At 39.2% G+C, this 22,523-nt stretch overlaps 1 protein-coding gene across 1 annotated transcript in view; it reads right to left on the bottom strand.

Moving 5' to 3' along the window:
* Positions 1-22,523, bottom strand: part of PEPD (peptidase D) — a 280,769-nt gene that overhangs the window by 207,627 nt on the left and 50,619 nt on the right. Inside the window, exons 4-6 of the mRNA XM_007474760.2 lie at positions 14,998-15,061; positions 7,067-7,114; positions 5,131-5,192 (exon numbers count right to left, since the gene is read on the bottom strand). Of these exons, the coding sequence (XP_007474822.1) occupies positions 5,131-5,192; positions 7,067-7,114; positions 14,998-15,061 (174 nt within the window). The remainder of the gene's footprint in view (positions 1-5,130; positions 5,193-7,066; positions 7,115-14,997; positions 15,062-22,523) is intronic.

Here is a 22,523-nt window from a genome sequence, read left to right as displayed (position 1 = left end):
ACCTACCCAGGAGACCAAGATTCAGAAGGAGTAATGCCAGTCAACTCTCAATAAGCATTTATTAGATACATCCTAAGCTCCAGGAAATGTTAAATGCTGTAGAACACTAAAGTCAGGAATGAGAGACACAGGTTTGACTCTTGGGTCAGCTATTTACTCCTCTGGTCAAGTCCTTGAACTGTTCTGTGCCTCAGTTTCCTCATCAGTAATGTGATGAAAAACTCACCATTTTTTTAAATCACTGGGAGAAAATGATACATATTTATGAGCTCATAATCCTTCTTCTAGTAACATCCCCTTCCATCTCTAAATTTTATGACTACTCTCTATTTTCCATGCCAAGACAAGAAGGAAGATAATAAATATGCAAAGGGATTGTGTGGGAGAGGTGCTCCTTCTGCAAAGTGCTTTCCCCACTTTGAAGTCTCCCTTGAGGAAGGCTTACCATACTAAACCAAGGACCCAGCTGGTGCCTAGATTCATTTCAGTAGAAGAACATTGCCCCCCACAATGAAAATTGAAGCAGAACTCTCTGGAGTATAAGTCTCAGAAGAATAGTGGAGAAGGTGGAAGAAAACAAAGGAGACCACCTCAGCCCTTCAGCAAAAATGACCTGTTCTTTCTGCCTGACGTCAAAAAATTCATTCTCTTTGCTGAGATGGCAAGGGAGAAGCTGGCATGAGTCACTGCAAGCAGGTTCTTTTTATATATAGATGAGATCCTAAGGAAACAATAACTTCAGGGGGCCTCGAAGCTACCACTTTTTAAGTCTGTGCTCAGGCTGTAAGGGGTGGTGCTTTCTGGGCAGGGAGGGGAAGGTGAAAGGCAGGCTTCTTATAGCCCACACTCAGACCTTTCTCAAAGGACAGTCTAGTTCATAAGCCCACACATGGGTTGTATGTGCACATTTCCTCCACCAATAAGCCAGATCAAGTAAAAATAACAAGCTGAGAGGAGAAGCGGGCAAGCTTGTACACCAAGCTGGCTTCCTGAGCTGGCATATCAATGAATTGGGTTAATCAGGGAGAAGTGAAGAGACACACAAACTGCATTAGGGAAATTCCCAGGAGGAAACTGAAGATTTGTAAGATGAAAAGAAGCGAGTGTGATATTCACTTCTCCCCCGTTCCAATCTTTTTTATCATTTGGGGAAAGTGATACATATTTATGAGCTCATAATCCTTCCTAATCATCCCTACATCGTACACACACACACACACACACACACACACACACACACACACACACACACACACACACGGCACATAAATTCACATGGCTCATACTTATAAATAATTATAAGTTATTTTTTCTGTCACTAACTTACTTCACCAAAAACATTGTTTATGACATTATAACTCACTGTGTGTGAGGGTGGGTTTTAGTGTGACAAGTAAAGTCGGTGTGGAGTATCACATTATCATCTTCCCTAAAAGCCAATGCTGATGAAAAAGCAGCCTTATCACTGGCAGGACACCTTTAGTTTTGCCTTCTATCGATGTAAACTTCTGTCACTAGAAAGCTGCCTTGGTAAACCAATGTAAAGGCTCCAATCAGACTCCAAAGCCATAACCAAAATCTCCCATGATCCTGTACCTTCCTCAACTCTGATACTGATCTTCTTGGCTTCCTTTAAGTTCCAACTAAAATCCTATTTTCTCCAGGAAGCCTTCCTCAACCCCCCTTGATTTCAGTGCCTTCCCTTATTAATTAGTTGCCATATATATGTGTTTGAATGTTATTGCCTCCACTAGGTCATAAGCTCTTTGAGGGCAGTGGAAGTCTCTTGCCTCTTTTTGTATTCTCAGAATTTAGTACAATATCTGGGCACTTAGTAATTGTCTAATAAATATTGGTTGACTGATTGTACCCAGTTGTATCAGAGGTCAAGGAGAAGGGAGAGTTCCTGAGGAGTAAACAACCACAGACAACACTAGCCTGGCAGCTTGTCCTTGGCCACCATGTAAATGACATACCAGTGGAAGTTAAGGAGTTGAAAGGATTGGGCATTACATATCTCATAAGCTCTGTTCTAGGTTGATGACTGCCACCTGTGTCTAGTTCTCCATTTAGGAAAAGGAAGCAGGTAATACTTCTGATCCATCACAAGTGAAACACATGCTCTTAAGTCAGTATGTTAAACCCTTGGAGCCTACTGAAGCTACGTACAGATGAGGCCTCGGTGCAAGAAGTATAGGGCAGTCAGGTTTTAGTTAGGTTCCATTCTACTTATTTTAGGAAAATTGTACACTATCATTAAGTGTAGTACTTTAACTGAACTAATAGGGTTGTTCAATCAATCACTGGGAGCATATCCAAACACATACACATGCACATGTGTGTGCCCACACACATACACACACAAGCATGAACACACACATTTGTGCACATATAAGTATGTTAGTTGACTCCCTTTGGGTGCTCAGAAATCACTTGTAGCCTAACTCAGGGCCGAAACTGTTATCATCTAAGAACACATGTTAATATTTGTTTCCCCAGAATATACGATCTAAACAGGTCATGTAAGGCAAATGAATCATGTAAGGCAAGTGAATATTCCTTTCCCAGGAATCACCCACAGAGAAGGTCCTGGAAAGGACTGGAACAGGTCCAGAGGGCACACAACAGTATGGCTGAAACTACAACCTGTTGTGGAAGGGAAGGCAAAATCATTTCCTGGCATCCCCTCCTGCTCAGGAATAGCAAACACCAGGAAGTTAGGTATAAAGCATAAATCTGGATACTGAGACATAAGTATGGAATATTAGACCACAAAATGAGCCAAGCACTCAGAAAAGTAAGGAGGAAAGAAAGCTTCTTCCCTAGAGGTCTTGAATCAAGCGAGCTCCCTGACCATTACCAACTATACACAACTAGGAAAGAAATCCCTTAATCATACAAGACCAGTCATTTGTATATTTCCCCCACTTCTTCCCCAACTTACAGCTAGACAGTCAGTAAATGAAATAAGAGGAAACATTAACAGTGTTTGTGTATTGCCCAATCTATACTGCAAGCTTTCTCTATGTCCTATAGCCTCCTCCTTCCCATTCACAGACAGCACAATGCCTACACTGTACAGATATTCAATAAATATTGAACTATGGAAAACATTTATTCACACAGCCCTGACCCTCAAATCCTATAATGGAAACTTGGCTTCAATTTCGATCAGCCAACCAATAAGCATTTCTTGAGAGCCTGCTTTATTCAAAGAACTCAGTTTGTCACTATGGTGAGAGGCAGGGAAAATAAGAAAATATATAGTTCTTTGCCTTCTAGGAGCTCCCAGTCTGACTAAAGGCAAGATTTGGGAATACATTTAAGAAATTAAAGAATGCAAGACTAATATAAATGCTATGTGAAATAAACTTTGAAAAATTGTTCAAGAACAACAGTTATGTTGATTGCCTACATTTCTTTTATACCTGTCTACTCAACTCTTCAAATTTGGTTCTTCCAGCCCTACATGGGGCTAGAAATTACTCTTTCAATTAAATCTCTCTTTTAAAGGTAACCAATGACCCCAACTGTTGCAGTGAATGGCCTTTTCCTAGTCCTGGCTCACCTTGACCTTTCTTCAGTTTTGATGCTTTTGACTACCTTCCTTAATATTCTCTTTTGTGTTTGACTCTCCAAACTATACTCTATACTCTATATATACTCCATATATGAGTATATATATTTTATATATATGTACATATATATATTATACTCGACTATGCTCCTACTAGCTTTATGAACACTCCAGTATTCCTTTCTTAAGTTGCCTTCTCTATCTTGTCTACCTTCTAAAGTTGGCAGTGACCAGTTTTTCATTCTTAGCTCTCTGCAATTCTCTCTACATACTTTATTCCTTGACAAAACCAACCACTCTAAAGGCTTTGACCCTTACTGCTATAAAAAAGGATCCTATAACCTAGATGTCCAGCACTGATTTGGCTTCAACTAACTTTTCCAAATTGATCACTCAATACTTCCATTCTAATACTTCCTCTCTAAACATGTCTACCTCTATGTTTCCTTTGCCTGAAATCAAAGACCACAGTAGTTCCCCAAGAACTCAATGAATATTTGCTCAATTAAATAGAAAGGAGAGATCAAAGAGGGTTGAGGTCAATTTGTTTGGAGGTGAGACTTGAGTTTGGACTTAATGGATAAATAGAATTGTCTAAGTATTTGAGAAATAGTATGAACAGAGACATGGTGATGAGAATGTATATAATAAAGAAGAACAGAAGATGCCAAGACAGGAGCAATGAAAAATTCACTTGGATATGTAAGATGAAGCTATTCTGTGGGCCTTGAATACCTGATTGAAGAGTTTAGACTTTATCTAGTAAGCAGCAGGAAGTCACTTAATGTTTTTGAGCAAAGAAATAATAAGAATAAAGTTTTGCAGAGAAAAGATACTGACAGAGTAATTAAGTTATCATAGAGACTGAAGTCAAGGAGACCAATTAGGTGGATCTTGACAGAGAGACAGAGAGAGAGACAGAGAGACACAGAGAAAGAGGCAGAGAGACAGAGAGAGTATGTGTGTGAGACAGAGACAGAGAAAGAAAGAGAAAGACAGAGAGAAAAGGAGGAGCAGAGAGAGGGAGTGAAGAAAGGGATAAATGGAAAATACAGATGATTTAAAAACAAAGGCTATCGATAAAAATGTATTTAGAAAATAATAATCTAGGCAAGAGGAGAGGGTGGCCTAAACTTTGGATTCTGGCAGAGAGATGAAAATGGGGATCAAAGAACGTATAAGTTTCAACTACCAAAAGTGGGGGAGTCATATATTTCAAGAAAAATGAACCTTCTCTGCCAGTGTTCATTAAGTACTGAGTGTCACGTACTTGCTTAGGTTAGAACAAAGCAGAAGCATAGTGTTTTTTCTTTAAAGTAAAACTTGAAAGGCTTTCTGGCAGCCAATTTTTCTGAACATTTTCTAAACAGACCAAAGCAAGCTTGTTCTAAAAAAAAAAAAATCTTTGTGGCTTTAACAACAATTTGTAGTTAAGGAAACACTTGTAAGAAAACTTAATTGGACAGAGCATAACAATTTATTAAGATGTTCAAACCCCCATTGCCCCTCACCTCCCCTACCTTGCCCCCACCTAAGCCCAGCTATTAACTTACTGGCTGATGCCTTCAAATGAAGCCTCCCGGCATACACTGCCACTGTCAGTATTAACACCACGCTAGAAAGGAGAAGAAAAAGAGAATCATCTTTGTCAGTACCAGCCCAACACCATCGTAATTTCCAGATTTCCATCGACTAATCAGGCAGCCCACATAAGCACCACAAAGAGTAAGCAGAGCAACACACTAATAAAGGTCTCAAAAGCCAATTCCTATCCTTCCTCTTCCCCAAAAGATGAAACTATTCAACTGGATAGCTAAATCCTACTCTTATGTTTCCTTTCTCCTCACAACTCACAAGAGTTAGTCAACTATACAAAACTCAAAGCTGCCTACAGCATTTTGGGGAAAGTGAAGGTAAGACAACACAACAATGCCCCAGGATCCTTAATAAAAGTCTCTTCCTGTGAGTCGATAAGGGCAATTGTCAGCTAATGGCCAAGCAGTTCACTAAGTAAAGGTGGGAGGGAAGATCAGTCTGAGGATTCTAAATCTTCAGACATGGATGACAAATCTGGTTCCCCCTTTATTCTGCACACACAAATACCATTAACATTAATAGATCCCAGAGAGTATTGTCAAAGTTAGCTCATCTATAAGATGTGGGTAGAAATCTTATACAGGACAAGCATTTATTACTATAAATTCATGAAGATGTACTATGTTCTTTTCCTTCCCTAACGGGGAAAAAAAAACCCTGGAAGGAACAACAGAAGAAAACATGAGAAGAAAAAAAAAGCAGTGATTCAGAGGTAAAATGAATCATTGTTAGATTAGCAAGAGATTTTAAAATAATGTCTATTCCCCAAGAAACTGTCTAATTTTACTCCACAAATAGAACACATTAAAACAATTCTTTGCCCCATAATCATCCAATATAACTTCTCTGCCAAGCAGTCAAAACAACAGAGTTCAACAGAGACACCTTGCTAGAAGTGTTAAAAAAAATAATGAAGAGAAAATGTTTCTGTAAAGATCAACTAATGAAAGGGGGAAAAAATAATTTGAACAAGTAAGGAGAGTTACATTTTCTTATTTTAAAATCTAGGACTTCAACAAAATGGAATGAATTCCATCGATATAAAAATGGTATATTACTTCATGTGGAAATTCAAATCAAGGTTTTCCTACATCATAGTCCTAAGACAACCACCACCACTAATTTAGCTTTATTAAAATATTTTCTGGGCATGCAACAGTCCCAGATGTCAAAGAAGCTAAGGCTGCTGACCTTTAGAGTCTTACTCTGCTGAAATGCTCAGTTGAAAATATTTCCTCAATGACAAAGGTAATTCAAAGAGACAAAGTGGTAAGGGTTTGTCTTATTATTTCTTTTCAATTTCACTAAGAATTGCATGGGAGAAGTAGAGTAAAATGTGGCTGAAACTATGTTTGCTCATTCCAGTACATGAAATACTGGGGCTGGAAGGAATCTTATCTAATTCAAGTCCATCATTTTACAAATGAGGTAATAAGACAGGAAATGACTTGTCCATGGTCATGCAATGGGGTTAGGACTAGATCTCATACCTCCTGACTCCCCATTCCATCATGCTTTTGCCATGATATTCAGCCTCGAAATCTATGTTGATGCTGTATTTGTCAGTTCTCTCTTATGGCTCTAACTTTACTCCTTTAATAAGGTGTCAGTCATACTTGGAAGTTGCCATATATGGCATACTGAGGAGGTAGCCAACAGGGTGTCCTCTCCACAAGATACCCAGACAGTTATAATGAAATGTGATTTCCACAAGTTATTGATGAGATTTAATCAAATAGTGAAGAAACTCACTAAATATTCATTCTTTTGTTACTTCACTGCTATATGAAGCTTACCTGTGCAGGGAGAGATTTTCAATTCACTAATCTCTGGGGCAGACTAGCATCAGACACCAAAAAGTTCCTAGGGCCTAGAAAAATAAGCATCACTTACCAAGGTGAGAAGAACTGATGGAGTCAATGAAGTCAAGACTGTGGCAATCTAAAATTTAGAATGAAAAAGTGCATTTGGTTAGTAGAAACCATTAAAAAGGCAAAAAGCAAGTTCCACAGAAGCAGGCAGTTACCCAGTCCAAACCAGAGAAGTCACAGGTTCTCTATGTTAGACAATTAAAAGCAAATTTGTTTGAAAGAGATTCTCTTCTGTCTTACCATCATCTCCTTCTCTCCTGGAGACTGGGAACCAGAATCATTTAGAAGGGAAAAAAAAAAAGCAGAACCACCCCAGGGACATGTGTTAACAGCAGTGTGTCTTGTAGACTTGTCATGATCTGTCTCCATTTACCATCATGAAATGATTTCTAACAATTACAGTTGTTGAAACAAAGGGAGGTAATAGCATTTGGGGATTACATCTGCTATTGTCCTTGGGAAAGAGAGCAGGGACAGGCGATAACAAATGTGTAGGCTAATGGTTTTTTTCCTCCAAGATGACTATCAGGACACAAGAGTCAAGAATAATGGAAGAGAAATGTGGCCATTACTGTGCTGCCCAATAAAGCTGGTACAGGCTGCTGCTCCTCTCTGACACAGTTGTAAGCTGTGTGTTTGTTGTTCAGTGCTCTGGATCATCTTTTATTGATTACAAATGCTTGAGTGGACCCCAGTTACCTCGGGGGGCAATGAAGCATTTCCAAGTCTATGCTGAATCCAGCCCTCTATCATTTCCATTGAGACCCATTAGCAGCTCACAGTCATCAGCATATTCTGCTCTCATGCCACAAAAAATTAAAGTAACACACAATGCGGTGTCTCGTCCACTAAACATTGAGGCCCATCACTGAAAGCCCAGCAATGTCAACCTGGGCCCCTCATTTCCATAGGCGAATGGTCTCCAGAGACCTCTTAGCTTTTATAAAACCTTCTTCACTAAATGCCCTTGCTTTACTTCAAATGGTAGTCAGTGTTTTCAGGCAGACTAGCTTCTATGACAATTTAAGGGGAAAGGAGACACACACAGCATATGTAAGATGCCTCCTGGGTTTGCTTCTTCATTCTGAGAATCTACAACTGCTTCCCAGTAGCACCAGGCCAAATTTCTGAACCAGGTCCTGTTTGCTACTCCAAGAGCACTTATTCTTGGGGAATGGTGATTAAATGGCTATTGTTATATTAATGGTGGACCAAGAGGGAGTGACTTTGAAATGATCAGATACACCTGGAGGGCAGGGTCTCTGAATGAACGATTTTTTAAAAAAAAGAGAACTTAAATTTAAATCTTCTTTTTAAAGAGTCAAAACATTTTTTTAAATATTGACCATTTTAAGGTAAAGGATTTTTTTTTTTAATAACAAACTCTTTGCCTTGCTATTGAACAGTGTGCATTTACTAAGCATAATTTAACATTTTCCTGATGACTCAGGGTCATTATCATGAGCATGAATTATTGTTGTAGGCAGTGAGATAGCAAGGTCCTTAGTGCCTACTGAGGAGTGTAGGGCAGTTTGTCTCCATGCTAAATGCTACATGTGTCTGGTTCTTTTAATCCTCTGGATTTTTCTATCTCCTCCCTTGACGTTATTCACTGCTTATGCTCTGTATCCATTATAACTTGAGAATAAATCAAGGTACCAGAGGACACTAGTTAACTGTAGAACAACTGAAAGAACTGTGGATTTGAAGTCAAAAGTCTTGGATTCTAATCCTCGCTCTGCCACTCACTACTTGTGTCACCTTGGACAAATCACTACCTTCCCCTACCCCCATTTTCTAGGCTTCATTTTCCTCATCTGAAAGATGAAGGAGCTGGATTAGAGGGGCCCTAAGTTTCCTTCCAGCTTTAAAACCTATGATCTTTAAAATTATTAAGCTAATAATAAACATTTCACATACGACATTAAGTTAATAAGCTCTAATGAGATATTTGATCAATTAAAAGGTGTTTAAGTATCTATATTGTGCTCCATGATGAAAATCAAAATACAGAAGGGAATCAGTGTCTACACTCAATAAACTTAAATTCTTCAAGGAGTGTGGGGGTGAGGAGGGTTTCAAGATAACTTCATATTCATAGATAGCTATAAAATATATACAAAATAATTGGGAGGAGGGCAGAGGACCAACATTCTTCTACAAACTAAATAGCAAGAGTCTCAACTTTTCTAGTCCTTTTCATTTTTTCCCACATTTATGGCTATCTTACAAGTCACTAAGAATGCCCAGAATATGACCACATTTTTACTAGTAAGTTCTTCCTTATACACACAGGAGGAAATTCATAGAGCTTCTTCTCCTTCTGGCATACCCCAACAGTTGAGAGCAAACAAAGTCCACCTGGGCCAATTGGAGAGTAAGATTCCTGCTGCTCTCCACTGTCCCATTCTCCACTATTCATTGTGAATAGTGAATGAAGGTATTTACCTCCAATTCCCACAGCTTAGAAATCTGCTTTCCTGTCCTGTATCTCAAGACAAGGAGGTACTAAAGAGTAATAGATTCTATAGACTCCATTTCACTTCATGTGAAATTGGCTCTTTTGGGCCCCTGGGTATCCTCAGCAGAGTGGTAACTAGGTAGACTAGATAGGTTAAGGTGGGGCTCCTTTCTACTTTAGGCTGACTTTAATCTACTCAATAAACCCTTCTTAGAGGCTAATACACAAAGGATATTGTTAAAAACAAAAACTAACCCTAGTGTCAAGTCTCTAAGTCCACTATTCAAGAGACCTCCATTCTTATGGCAAAGAATATCTCTATTTTTACTGAAAAGTACTGGAATTGGAAACCAATTTATGTTAGGACCTGATACCCCAACTCCCCTCCCAAAAAAAACCCATGGTACTTTTTTAATGGAATTTTTTTCATCTTGAAATAAAAATGCCAGTCAGTGGCTGGGTAGGCTCTTACACAGAGATGGTCTCAACAGAGATCACAGAAATGAATCACCAGTAGTATCAGGTATATACTCCAGGATTCCAGTTCCTAAGGCACCTAATATTAGCCAGCAGACCACGTATCCTTCAAGGTTTTAGAGAGAGGAGGTACTTATATCTGGAGCTTCAAAGGACACTGACTTTAAGCTGGATCTTATCAGAGCAGAAACAAAATGTGAAAAGAATCCCCATGTGGCTAGGGATGGAGCAGCAACAAGTCAGAATCCAAACTCAGCAGGTTCCTCACTGCCTCTGATGCTTAAACTGACTTTAGATAACTGACAAGGCACCTTATTTCATGCATGCAAAATAATTTTTGGAACTATTTTAGATGTTCCAATCAAGGATATTAAAGTGACAGGTCATATCCATATTAATACATTCCCTGGCCATTATTAGATACCAAAAACAGCCTGGTGCTTGAAGATACAGAAAAAAGTCAGGATTTATCCAGGGCTGGGCACTGTGAGAGATCCAAGAAAGAAGACACAATCTTTTTTTTGGGGGGGGGGGGGAGCTAAAATAGCCAGAGAAGACTGGTAAAGCACATCATGTGCTAAACTAAATTGACTATATTCCAAAATGATGGACAGGGGCATACTTTAATGATAATCACAATCATAATAGGAACATTTCTCATCTGATTCTCACAGCTACTCTATCACGTAGTGGTAATTCTTATCCTCATTTTACTTATGAGGAAACTGAGGCAGAAAGAAGTTGAGGGACTTGTCTGGAGTTATATTGCTGGTAATTGTACAAGATTCAAAACCAGGTATTTCTAGTTACAAAAGAACATTTGGGGCTGTGTAAATAAGAGAAGGATTCATGGAAGAGAGAGATTCAAACTGGGTCTTTTAGGATTTAGAGAGACATCAAAAAGGAAGGAAGTCCTCCAATGTAAGAGGAATAGCATAAGCATAGGCAATAACGAGCATGAGATGTATCAGTAAGTGAGTGAAACTAGGTGGAGTGGAAGAAATCTCAGGCACATTTACTTAAAGAGGTGGTGAAGCTAGCCCCATCCCGTCTGCTTTTCCAAAGCTAGCCAGGGACATACCCCAGATGCCAAACCCAAATGAGAGCTTCATTTCCCACAGCATACAACCAGAATCATATCCCAGAAGTATTAAAAATGCTACCCCAATACAGCTTCTTTACCCCTGCACTAGAGAACCCTAAAGCTTTGGCTTGGAATGAAAATGAAAATGTTGCCCAGCCAAGGTTAATTAGGAGGTTTAGACTATGACAGGGAGGATTCAAGTTCTTACAGGAGAGACCAGGCTTGAAGAAAAATCTGACTCTGGTTGCCCAAGCAATTCTGAAGAGAAGTTACCCACAGCTCTTGGCAAAGATGCTGTTGAGTTCCCTACTTTTTAAAAGATAACCAGGTGCACAAGCCCACAGAGAACATCTGCTTACAGGAGAGCTTGGAAGGGAAAATGTGGTTGTACAATTGCAGTTGTTGGGCTATTTCTGTAAGTACTTTTATTTGGGCTAAGTTAGAAGGATGAAGCTGGAGCTTTATTTGTAAAAAATAAGCCAACTTAGAGAAAAACAGGGCGATGGTATCCATGACTATTCAGGGGAAAGTATGGTGCTATCATGAGGATCTAGATGTTTTATTTTCAAAGTTTATTCTCAAACTGACTTGGAAATTTGCATTTATCTAAGGTTTTCCAGAAAGTATTGTCTTCACTGACCAGCAAAGTGGAAACCAATATGGTCAGAGTGCATACATGCAATGAATACAAGGTCCTTCTGACTGGTCAAGTGTAGAAGTGATCAGATCTACTCAAGAGTACAGATACACAATTCTAATGGGTCACATTCTGCTAGCTGAATCAGATACTCTGCATGTGAAGTATTCTGGGAAGTATATTAACTCTAAATTACTTCTTTACTCTTCACTAAATGGTGCCCTCAGGGCCTAAAAGACTTGGACACATTTAAAGCTTCTTTTACCTACATGTACCTGATAGAATCAAATCTACAAGGTAAAAACCATCTACTTTGTACCTTATATCTGTGTCACTGGTTAATGACCACAATACAGAACAATTAGCATATTCATTAATTAGATTCTCGTTTACAGCCTTTGGTCAAATCTTTTTTTTTTTTAAAGGGTAGGTCTCCTTATTTCATCCAGGCTAGAAATGCAAAGTCTGCTCATGAACTAGAACCACTACTGATCTGCATGGGATCTTTTGACCTGTTCCATTTTCAGTTAGACTACTTTACCCCTCCTTACACAACTAGTTGCATCCCATTGCATACTGTAGCAGCCCAGCCCATAGACATTATGGGGAAACAAGGAATGTGAGTGAGCACATGGCCATTCTGTGCATGGCAATGAATTTTATTGCCAGCATGGCTGAAGTTTAGGCGCGAAACCTTGCTTTCCTTTGTCCCACTCACCTGAGGATAATAACCCCACCTTCGCCTTGTCATAAGTTGTATTATCCAATGGGAATACCCCAGGTAACTCATCCATATGTATTGAGGTATCATATAACTGTTCAATATGTATTGAGCTGGCAAGACTATAAATAAACAAGCTCCAGTAAGCTCCGCCCACTTGATCAGCATCCCCAGGTTTGGCAAGGAGCATCTTCTCCCCTGTCTCTCTCTCTCTTCTCTATCTTTCTCACTAAGGCCTGGTCTTTAGGCCAGGCCTGCCTTACTTCCTCTCTTTCTCCTAATGCTACCTAGCATTATCTACCTCCTGTAGTTTCTGATCTCCTTTCCATCTGAGCTAGCTTTATGCTCTGATCGGTACGGTGTTAAAGTGAGATCATTGGGTGGTTTCAGCCTGAATAATTACACTCAGTGGTCGGAGCTTAGCTGTGGCTCATATAAATAATATTTGTCTACTGACTCGGTTATTCACATCTCTAAAGTCGGCTCGTTCACGCCCTTCGCGGGATCAAAACTTCTACTCTATCTCTATCCTCTCTTTCTCCCCTTGCAGCCTCTCGCAGGCCGAAAGCTGCACATACAAACCCTGCTCCAAGAGACTGACCATATTAATGCCAAACTTAGTGTGGACACCTGCCTACTATGGCTTAGAACTCCAGACTGAATCTCAGCCTAAACAATATTTGAGATTAAAAGCATATGCCACTATGCCTGACCTTTAGAGAAAGAAGAGACCATCAAACAGGGCTATGCTCTAGGGGTCAATCTTTAACCCAGGTCAAAATATTCTATGGTACTGATTTAAAAACAGAAGGTAAGGATTTCAAAACAAAACAAATAGAGATCTTTCCAAAGAGGACTCTGATTCAATAATTTCTAACTGCTATTTCCTATGGCAAAGACTGATTGTTGTCTGATCTATAACTTGTAAAGTCACCACCAAGGAACGGTGAATTGATACAACCATTCTGGAGAGCACACTCAAAGGGTCATAAAATGATGTATATCCTTTGATCCAGCAATACTAACTATTGGGTCTGCATCCAAAAGAGACCAGAGATAAAAGAAAAGGACCTAACTGTACCAAAATATTTTTAGCAGCAATTTTTATAGTGGCAAAGAATTGAAAACTGAAGATTATTCATCACTTGGGGAATGGATGAATAAGTTATAGCATGTGGTTGAAATGGATTACTACTGCACCATAAGAAATAAAGAACAGAATAAGTTCAGCTTGGAAAAACTTAAATATACTGATGCAAAGTGAAGTGAGCAAAACCAGGAAAACAATGGATACAATAATGGAAATATTATATGAAGGACTAAACCATTGTCAGCAAAGGAATTTCCAAAAAAATCCCAAGGAACTCATGATGAAAAATGCTATCTATAGCCAAAGAAAGAATTGCTGGAGTCAGATTGCAGATCAAGCATGCCACCTTCCACTTTATTTCCTTCATGAGTTTTTTATTGTATGTGTGCTATGTGTCTTCTATCAAGGCATGAGCAATACAAAAATAAGTATTGCATGTGTATAACCTACATCAGATTATTTATTGTCTTGGGGAAGGGAGAGAGGAAGGAAAGCCTGAATCCTAAAATATCAGAAAACAATTGTGAAAAATTCTTTCTCTGTGTAACTGAAAAAATAAACAAATAAAGAATTGGTTTTAAATGAAGAAAAATTACCACCACAATTCATATAAGAAATTCCAGGGAGAACTGGAATGAGTAGGCTAGCAAGGGTGCATACAGAGTTTGTTAAAAGGATAAATACAGGGAAATATTTCTATTGTAGAACAGGATCCAGAAATTTACAGCAAAAGAAAATATTGAAAGCCAGGAACTGAGTTTGTGTTTTATCCTAGAGGAAACTTCTTGAGCAAGTTATATGACAAGCTCATACCTGTAATTAAGGAATATCACCTTGTAAGTTACATGCAGGATAAATTGGACTGGAGACCCACTGGAGACAGAGCTCTCAACTGAGAGGCTGACATACTAGTCCAGCTAAGTGATGAAGGTCTAAACTAGGATGGTAATTGAGTGAGAGAAAAAGAGAAACTGAGAGAGAAAAAAATGCAACATATAATGTGATATAATTACATCAATAAGACTTGGTAACTGGCTGGATATGGGAGGTTGGGAAGGTTAGGGTGACTCTATGTAGTAAAACTAGGTGAGTGGAAGAAGAGTGATGCCATAGATAGAAATAAGGAAGTTAAGGGAATGTGAACAAGGGAGAAAGATAGGTTCCAATTTTGGACATGTGGAGTTGAAGATGCCTGAATAAGGAGGAGTTAAATAGCAGGGAGTCAGAAACATAGGACTGGAGCCCAAAAGAGAGCTAAAGGCTTGATTGGTCTGCAAAGAAATGACAGCTGAACCACTGGGAGCTTATGAAATCACCTGGAGAGTATCTGGAGGGAAAAGAAGAGCAACCAGAACTGAAAGCCCAGTTCCTTGCTGAATGGGAGAGTGTGATAAATTAGGAAATTAGACTAAATTATGTAAAATTACTGTTTGGATGAGTTACAGTCAAAAACTATTAGTTAAAACAACAAAAAGATACTCACTTCATCTGAATACTGCACATCATCCACAGCATACTTCTTCTTGAAGTGCTCACGGGAGTGAATCCTTTACAAAGAAACAACAGAAGTGACTAGTGAATGTCATAGCACAGGCCATATCTAATTAATGCCAATGGAAAAAAGTCAACAATACTCGGGGAAGCACGCATGCCCAGAATGCTAATTAAGTAATCAAAATGTATTTACTAAGTGACATCTATGTGCCAGGCTATGATAAGGTGCTGGGAACACAAAGACAAAAAGGAAACAATACCAACCTCCATGGGGTTTACTTTCTATCTGTGCAGACAATGTGCATATATACAGGTTCATAGACCAAGAGCCTAAGTATACTCTTAAGTATACAAAAAATATGCATGAAATAAATAAAGGCAATTTTTGTAGGGGCCATTAGCAGCTGAGGGGAATCTAGAAAAGTTACATGGAGGTATTCTTTAAACTGAACTCCAAAGGAAACTCACAGGATGCTAGTAAGAGTCTGAGGCTGGATTTGAACTCAAAACTTCCAAACTCCAGGCACAGGTCCTATCTACTGAGCCACTGAGCTGCCCCGATGGAGAGAAGGGGGTAGATATGAAAGACATAGATGTAGAATCTACAACACATGGCAACTGAATACATATGGGGGAGGGAGATGTTGAGGGATTATGAGGAGTTAAATATGATATTGAAGTTGTATATCTTGATGGTGATGGGATAACTGGAAGGACAACACTCTCAACAAAAGGGAAAAGGAAAATGAGTGGATTTGGAGAGAAGTGACAAGTTCTGTGTTGAACATGCTGAATATGAAATGCCTAAGTAACATCCAGTCACTGGCAATTGGTTAGGGTTAGGTGATAGTGGAGACGATAAGAGGAGACAGGGCAAGATTTGAGAGGCATGTGCATAGAGATGATATCCAAGTCCACAGACAATGATGAAGTCACCAAGGAAGTGGGAAGGAAAGAGGCCAGGATAGAGCTTGGGTGTACACTCGCAGTGACAGGGTAGAAAATGTACAATGAGTCAGCAAAAGAGGCTGAGACAGAGACACCTAACAGAAAACAGGTAAACAAAGAGGGAACCATTTCACAAAAAAGAGGAAAGAGTAGTATCTGGAAGAAGAAGGAATTCAACAGTGCCAGATAGGTCCAGAGAGATAGCATCATGAACAGAACATGGATCCGGTCTCAGACATTTACCAACTGTGTCATTATGAGGAAGTCATTTAACATCTCTGTGCCTCAGTCTCCTTGACATTTGTAAAGTAGGGATGATACCAGTCCCTAACTCCCAAGGTTATTGTGAGGATCAAGTGAGCTAACAATGTAAAGTGCTTTGCAAACTCTAAAGTGCTATATAAATGCTAGCTTTTATCATTATCATGATCATCATTAAATTCTGAATGAAGAGAGGTCAGAAAAGAAAAGCATAGATAAAAAGACTCTCAGCTTTGGCCATTAAGCAATAACTTGCAACATGAGAAAGAGTAGTTTCAATTGAGAGATGAAACCAGACCACAAAGTATTGAGAAATAAAAGGGGAGGAAGCAAAAGCAATGAGAGCAAACAGCTTTTTCTAGGAATTTGGCAGTGAAAGGAATGAGAAAAAGAGGATAAGAGTTAGAGGAGATGATAAAGTCAAGTGAAGGTTTAAGTGGGGGGGGGGCAATACATGGGCATGTTTGTAGATAGGAGGGAAGGAGATGACAGATAAAGAGAAATTTAAGATTGAAGAAGGAGGAATGACTATGAGTCAGTTTGCTGGTAGAGGCTGGAAGGGATGGGAGCAAGGGCAGATTTAAAGCATTGGTCTTGGCCAGGAGAGGAGCTGCCCTTTCATCAGACACCTGAGCCAAGGAGAGATGATGACAAGGGGTTTTGAGAAACAGAAAAGCAGAGAGAGAAGTCCTAGGGAATAGCCTGTTTTCTCAGGAAATGTTGACAGAAGTTCCTCAGCTTGTAATGGTGAGAGGAAAAGGAATATAAGTGTAAAGAGAAAAAGTTTGGAACAACCTTTATAAGGAGGTTCAATAAAGAATAGATTTGGAAGAAGTAAAAGTATTGTCTGGCAGAAGTGAAGACCTACTTGAGATCAGAAAATAGATTTGTAGTAGGCTAGTCAGCAGGACTGGGTGACTTCCTATAACCACTGCCCAGAGTAGGAAAGGAGGATGCAGATAGTACAAGGAATCCATGGCGGAGGGTTAGCAAGATATAACTGACAATGGCATAGATCTCAAGGGATTTGAGAGCCCAGGTCTGAAATGATTAACACCTGCCCAGGGTCACACAGACAATAATTGTCTAAGGCCACATTCGAACTCATGTTTCCTTAACTTTAGGACTAGTGTTCTGTCCATTACACCACCTAAGATGATCCTGAGGTCATGAGCCTATGTGACTGGAATTATAGTGGCATCCTGGAAGTTTAGAAGGGGATAAGGAGATACGGTGAGGGGAAAAGATTTTTAGTTTTAAAGAAGCTGAGGACTTCCGGGTAAACATGGCTGCAATCTAGACACGAATCACTTTCTTTCCCCCGGCACCAAATGAAATAGACTACCTCAAAAGAGCATAAAAATTATCCTTGGAAGAATGGAGGGACGCTCTAGTACACCACAGCAACGAAGGTATATGGGATTTGAACATTTCCACGCTATAAGAAGGAGGAAAAGCTTGCACACAAATGTGAGCTAAGCTACCCCTCCCCCACCCCACCTACACAACCAGAGTAGGGGCCAGCACTCTCACTGGAGACATTGAGTGAGGAACATCTCTGTCTGGGGTGGGGTGGGGTGGGGCACAGCAGGGCCCGTGGGATCTAACAAGGACTGCCAGGGAACTACCCCTCAGAGCAGTTTCACTGGAGACGCCTGCGCACTGGAGAGCACGCAAACCGTTGGGACTCTTGCAAACTGCGAACACTGTGGAGACTCGAGAAACTGTAGAAACTGCCTGAGGCAACAGCTCTGCTCATCACTGTAGTTAGGGGGGCACGCCAGGGTCCTAGGGAGCTGACAAGGGCTACCAGGGAACTGCCCCTCAGAGCAGTATTACAGGAGACTCCTGCACACGTGAGAGAAGAGACCACAAACCACGGGGGTGGGCACACTAACAAACTGCGGAGGCTGGGAAGAACCAGTCTGAGGCAAAATCACCACCACTTAAATCCACAGAAAACCCGCCCATCTCACCCAGACCTCTGACTAAAAAGGAAAGGGAAAATCACCAAAGGGACGGCTCACACTGCCCAAGATCAACCCTCCAAGAAGAAAGGGGGAAAAGTGACTATTGAAAAATTTTATGGAGGGAAAACCCAGGCTTCAGAGGAAAACAAGGATGACATTCAAACAAAATCAAAACATGCCCCCCCAAAATGGAAATTATCCACCAGCTCTGGAAGAACTCAAAATGGAGCTTATCCAAAAGATGGAAACCTTCTGGCAAAAAAAATGGGAAAAAATTCAGAAAGAGGTCAGCAGCCTGACAGACAAGAAGTCCCAATTGGAGAAAGAGCTGGAAGCCTCAAACACAAGGGCAGACCAAACTGAAAAAGCAAAATCAGATCTTTTTTTTTTTTTAAACCCTTACCTTCCGTCTTGGAGTCAATACTGTGTATTGGCTCCAAGGCAGAAGAGTGGTAAGGGCTAAGCAATGGGGGTCAAGTGACTTGACCAGGGTCACACAGCTAGGAAGTGGCTGAGGCCAGATTTGAACCTAGGACCTCCCGTCTCTAGGACGGGCTCTTAATTCACTGAGCTACCCAGCTGCCCCCGCAAAATCAGATCTTAAAGATCAGAATTAAACAACTGGAAGACAATGATCTTGCAAAACAACAAGAATTAATAAAGCAAAGTAAAAAAAAATTAATGAATTAGAAGAAAACATAAAATATCTCACTGACAAGGTGACAGATCAGGAAAAACAGGAAGGAGAGACAACTTAAGAATCATTGGTCTACCTGAAAAACCAGAGATAAACAAAAATCTAGATGCCATACTACAAGAAATCATCTAAGAAAATTGCCCTGATATTCTCAATCAAGGGGGCAAAATAGAAATAGAAAGGGTTCACAGAATACCCTCTATACTAAATCCCCAAAAGACAACCCCCAGGAATGTAATCACCAAATTCAAGAGCTTCCAAGCTAAGGAGAAAATCTTACAAGAATCTAAGAAAGGAAACTTCAGATACAGAGGAGCGCCAATAAGGATTACACAAGACCTAGCAGCAGACACGCTAAGAGACCACAAAGTCTGGAACACAATATTCAGAAAGGCAAGAGAACTGAATCTTCAACTAAGAATCAGCTACCCACCAAAACTGACTATATACATCCAGGGGAAAGTATGGGCATTCAACAAAATAGAAGATTTCCAAGTATTTGCAAAGAAAAGACCAGAACTCAATGGAAAGTTTGACATCCAAATACAAAGAGCAAGAGAAACATGAAAAGGTAAATATGAAAGAAAGGGAAAAGGAGAAAAATGTGTTTTTTTTTCTTTTATTCAAACTCTCTTCTATAAGGGCTACAATTAGATCAAATTATATACTAACATATGGAGGAAATGTTATTTGTAACTTTCAAAAATTGTATGCATTAATAGAGCAATCAAAAAAATCACTCATAGGGAAAGATTGGGGCATTAACATGATTTGGAGGGGAAAAAAACAAAAAGAAAGAAAAGGGAGTGGGGATTAATGATGGTACTAAGATATACTTGAAGAAATAGAAATAAATTAAATAGAATAACCTTTGTCACACAAAGATACACAAGGAAGGGGAGGGGGGAAATTCTCTTATAAGGAGAGGAAAAGAGTGCTAATTGGTATTAATTAAACCTTACTATCAGAGAAATCAACTCTGAGAGGGAATGACATCTAGATTCATTGGGATCTTGAATTCTATCTTATCCAACAGGGTAAGGGAGAAGGGAAAACTAAGGGGGTGGGGTGGAGGGAAGGAGTACAAAAAGGGAGGGGAGGAGAGGGGGTAGGGGAAGGGTAAAAAAAGGGAGGGGCCAGAAAGGGAAGCATAACAAGGGAGGGGACTAGAGGGACTGATTTAAAGTAAACCACTGGTTTAAAAGGTTATAGCAAAAGAAGAAAGGTCAGAATTAGGGGAGGATATCAAAATGCTGGGGAATTCACAGATGACAATCATAACATTGAACATGAATGGGATGAACTCACCCATAAAACATAGACAAATAGCAGAGTGGATTAGAATCCAAAACCCTACCATATGTTGTCTTCAAGAAACACACATAAGGCGGCTAGATACTCACAAGGTCAGAATTAAAGGTTGGAGTAAGACCTATTAGCCTCAACTGACAGAAAGAAGGCAGGAATAGCAATCATGATATCTGACAAAGCCAAAGCCAAAATAGACCTGATTAAAAGGGATAGGGAAGATAAATACATCCTGATAAAAAGGGAGTATAGACAATGAGGAAATATCACTAATCAACATGTATGCACCAAATGGCATAGCACCCAAATTTCTAATGGAGAAGCTAGGAGAATTGAAGGAGGAAATAGATAATAAAACTGTACTACTGGGAGATCTGAACCAACCACTATCAAATTTAGACAAATCAAATAAAAAAATAAATAAAAAAGAGGTAAAAGAGGTGAATGAAATCCTAGAAAAATTAAGAGTTAATAGATATATGGAGAAAAATAAATAGGGATAAAAAGGAATACACCTTTTCAGCAGCACATGGTACATTCACAAAGATTGACCATACACTAGGTCATAAAAACATGACATACAAATGCAGAAAAGCAGAAATAATTCATGCAACCTTGTCAGGTCATAAGGCAATAAAAATAATGATCAGTACGGGTACATGGAGAGCAAAATAAAAAATCAATTGGAAATTAAGTAATATGATGCTCCAAAATCAGTTAGTTAGAGAACAAATCATAGAAACAATAATTTCATTGAAGAAAATTACAATGGCTAGACATCCCTTCCAACCTTATGGGATGCAGCCAAAGCAGTACTCAGAGGGAAATTCATATCCCTGAGTGCATATATTAACAAATTAGGGAGGGCAGAGATCAATGAATTAGACATGAAAATCAAAAAACTTGAAAGCGAACAAATTAAAAACCCCCAGAAGAAAACCAAATTAGAAATCCTAAAAATTAAGGGAGAAATAAATAAAATTGAAAGTGATAGAACTATTGAACTAATAAATAAGACAAGAAGCCGGTATTTTGAAAAAACAAACAAAATAGACAAAGTACTGGTCAATCTAATTAAAAAAAGGAGAGAAGAAAAGCAAATTAACAGTATCATAGATGAAAAGGGGGACCTTACCTCCAACAAAGAGGAAATTAAGGCAATCATTAAAAAACTTCTTTGCCCAATTATATGGCAATAAATATGCTAATCTAGGCGATATGGATGAATATTTACAAAAAATATAGATTGCCTAGACTAACAGAAGAAATAGAATTCTTAAATAATCCCATATCAGAAAAAGAAATCCAACAGGCCATCAAAGAACTCCCTAAGAAAAAATCCCCAGGGCCTGATGGATTCACAAGTGAATTCTATCAAACATTCAAAGAACAACTAATCCCAATACTATACAAACTCTTTGACATAATAAGCAAAGAGGGAGTTCTACCAAATTCCTTTTATGACACAAACATGGTACTTATTCCAAAGCCACGCAGGTCAAAAATGGAGAAAGAAAACTATAGACCAATCTCCCTAATGAACACAGATGCAAAAATCTTAAATAGGATACTAGCAAAAAGACGCCAGCCAGTGATCAGGAGGGTCATTCACTATGATCAAGTAGGATTTATACCAGGAATGCAGAAATAGTTCAATATTAGGAAAACCATCTACATAATTGACCATATCAACAAGCAAACCAACAAAAATCACATGATTATCTCAATAAATGAAGAAAAAGCCTTTGATAAAATACAACACCCATTCCTATTAAAAACACTAGAAAGCATAGGAATAGAAGGGTCGTTCCTAAAAATAATAAACAGTATATATCTAAAACCATCAGCTAACATCATCTGCAATGGGGATAAACTAGATGCATTCCCAATAAGATCAGGAGTGAAACAAGGATGCCCATTATCACCTCTACTATTTGACATTGTACTAGAAACACTAGCAGTAGCAATTAGAGAAGAAAAAGAAATTGAAGGCATTAAAATTGGCAATGAGGAGACCAAGTTATCACTCTTTGCGGATGACATGATGGTCTACTTAAAGAATCCTAGAGATTCAACCAAAAAGCTGGTGGAAATAATCAACAACTTTAGCAAAGTTGCAGGATACAAAATAAACCCACATAAGTCATCAACATTTCTATATATTTCCAACACAGCTCAGCACCACGAATTAGAAAGAGAAATCCCATTCAAAATCACCTTAGACAAAATAAAATACTTAGGAATCTATCTCCCGAGACAAACACAGGAACTTTATGAACACAACTACAAAACACTTTCCACACAACTAAAACTAGACTTGAACAATTGGAA

Source organism: Monodelphis domestica, chromosome 1 (genome assembly GCF_027887165.1).
Source record: "Monodelphis domestica isolate mMonDom1 chromosome 1, mMonDom1.pri, whole genome shotgun sequence".
NCBI classification, from domain to species: Eukaryota; Metazoa; Chordata; class Mammalia; order Didelphimorphia; family Didelphidae; genus Monodelphis; species Monodelphis domestica.
Note: the sequence above shows the minus strand (reverse complement) of the source record. Positions and strands in the feature narration are given on the sequence as shown.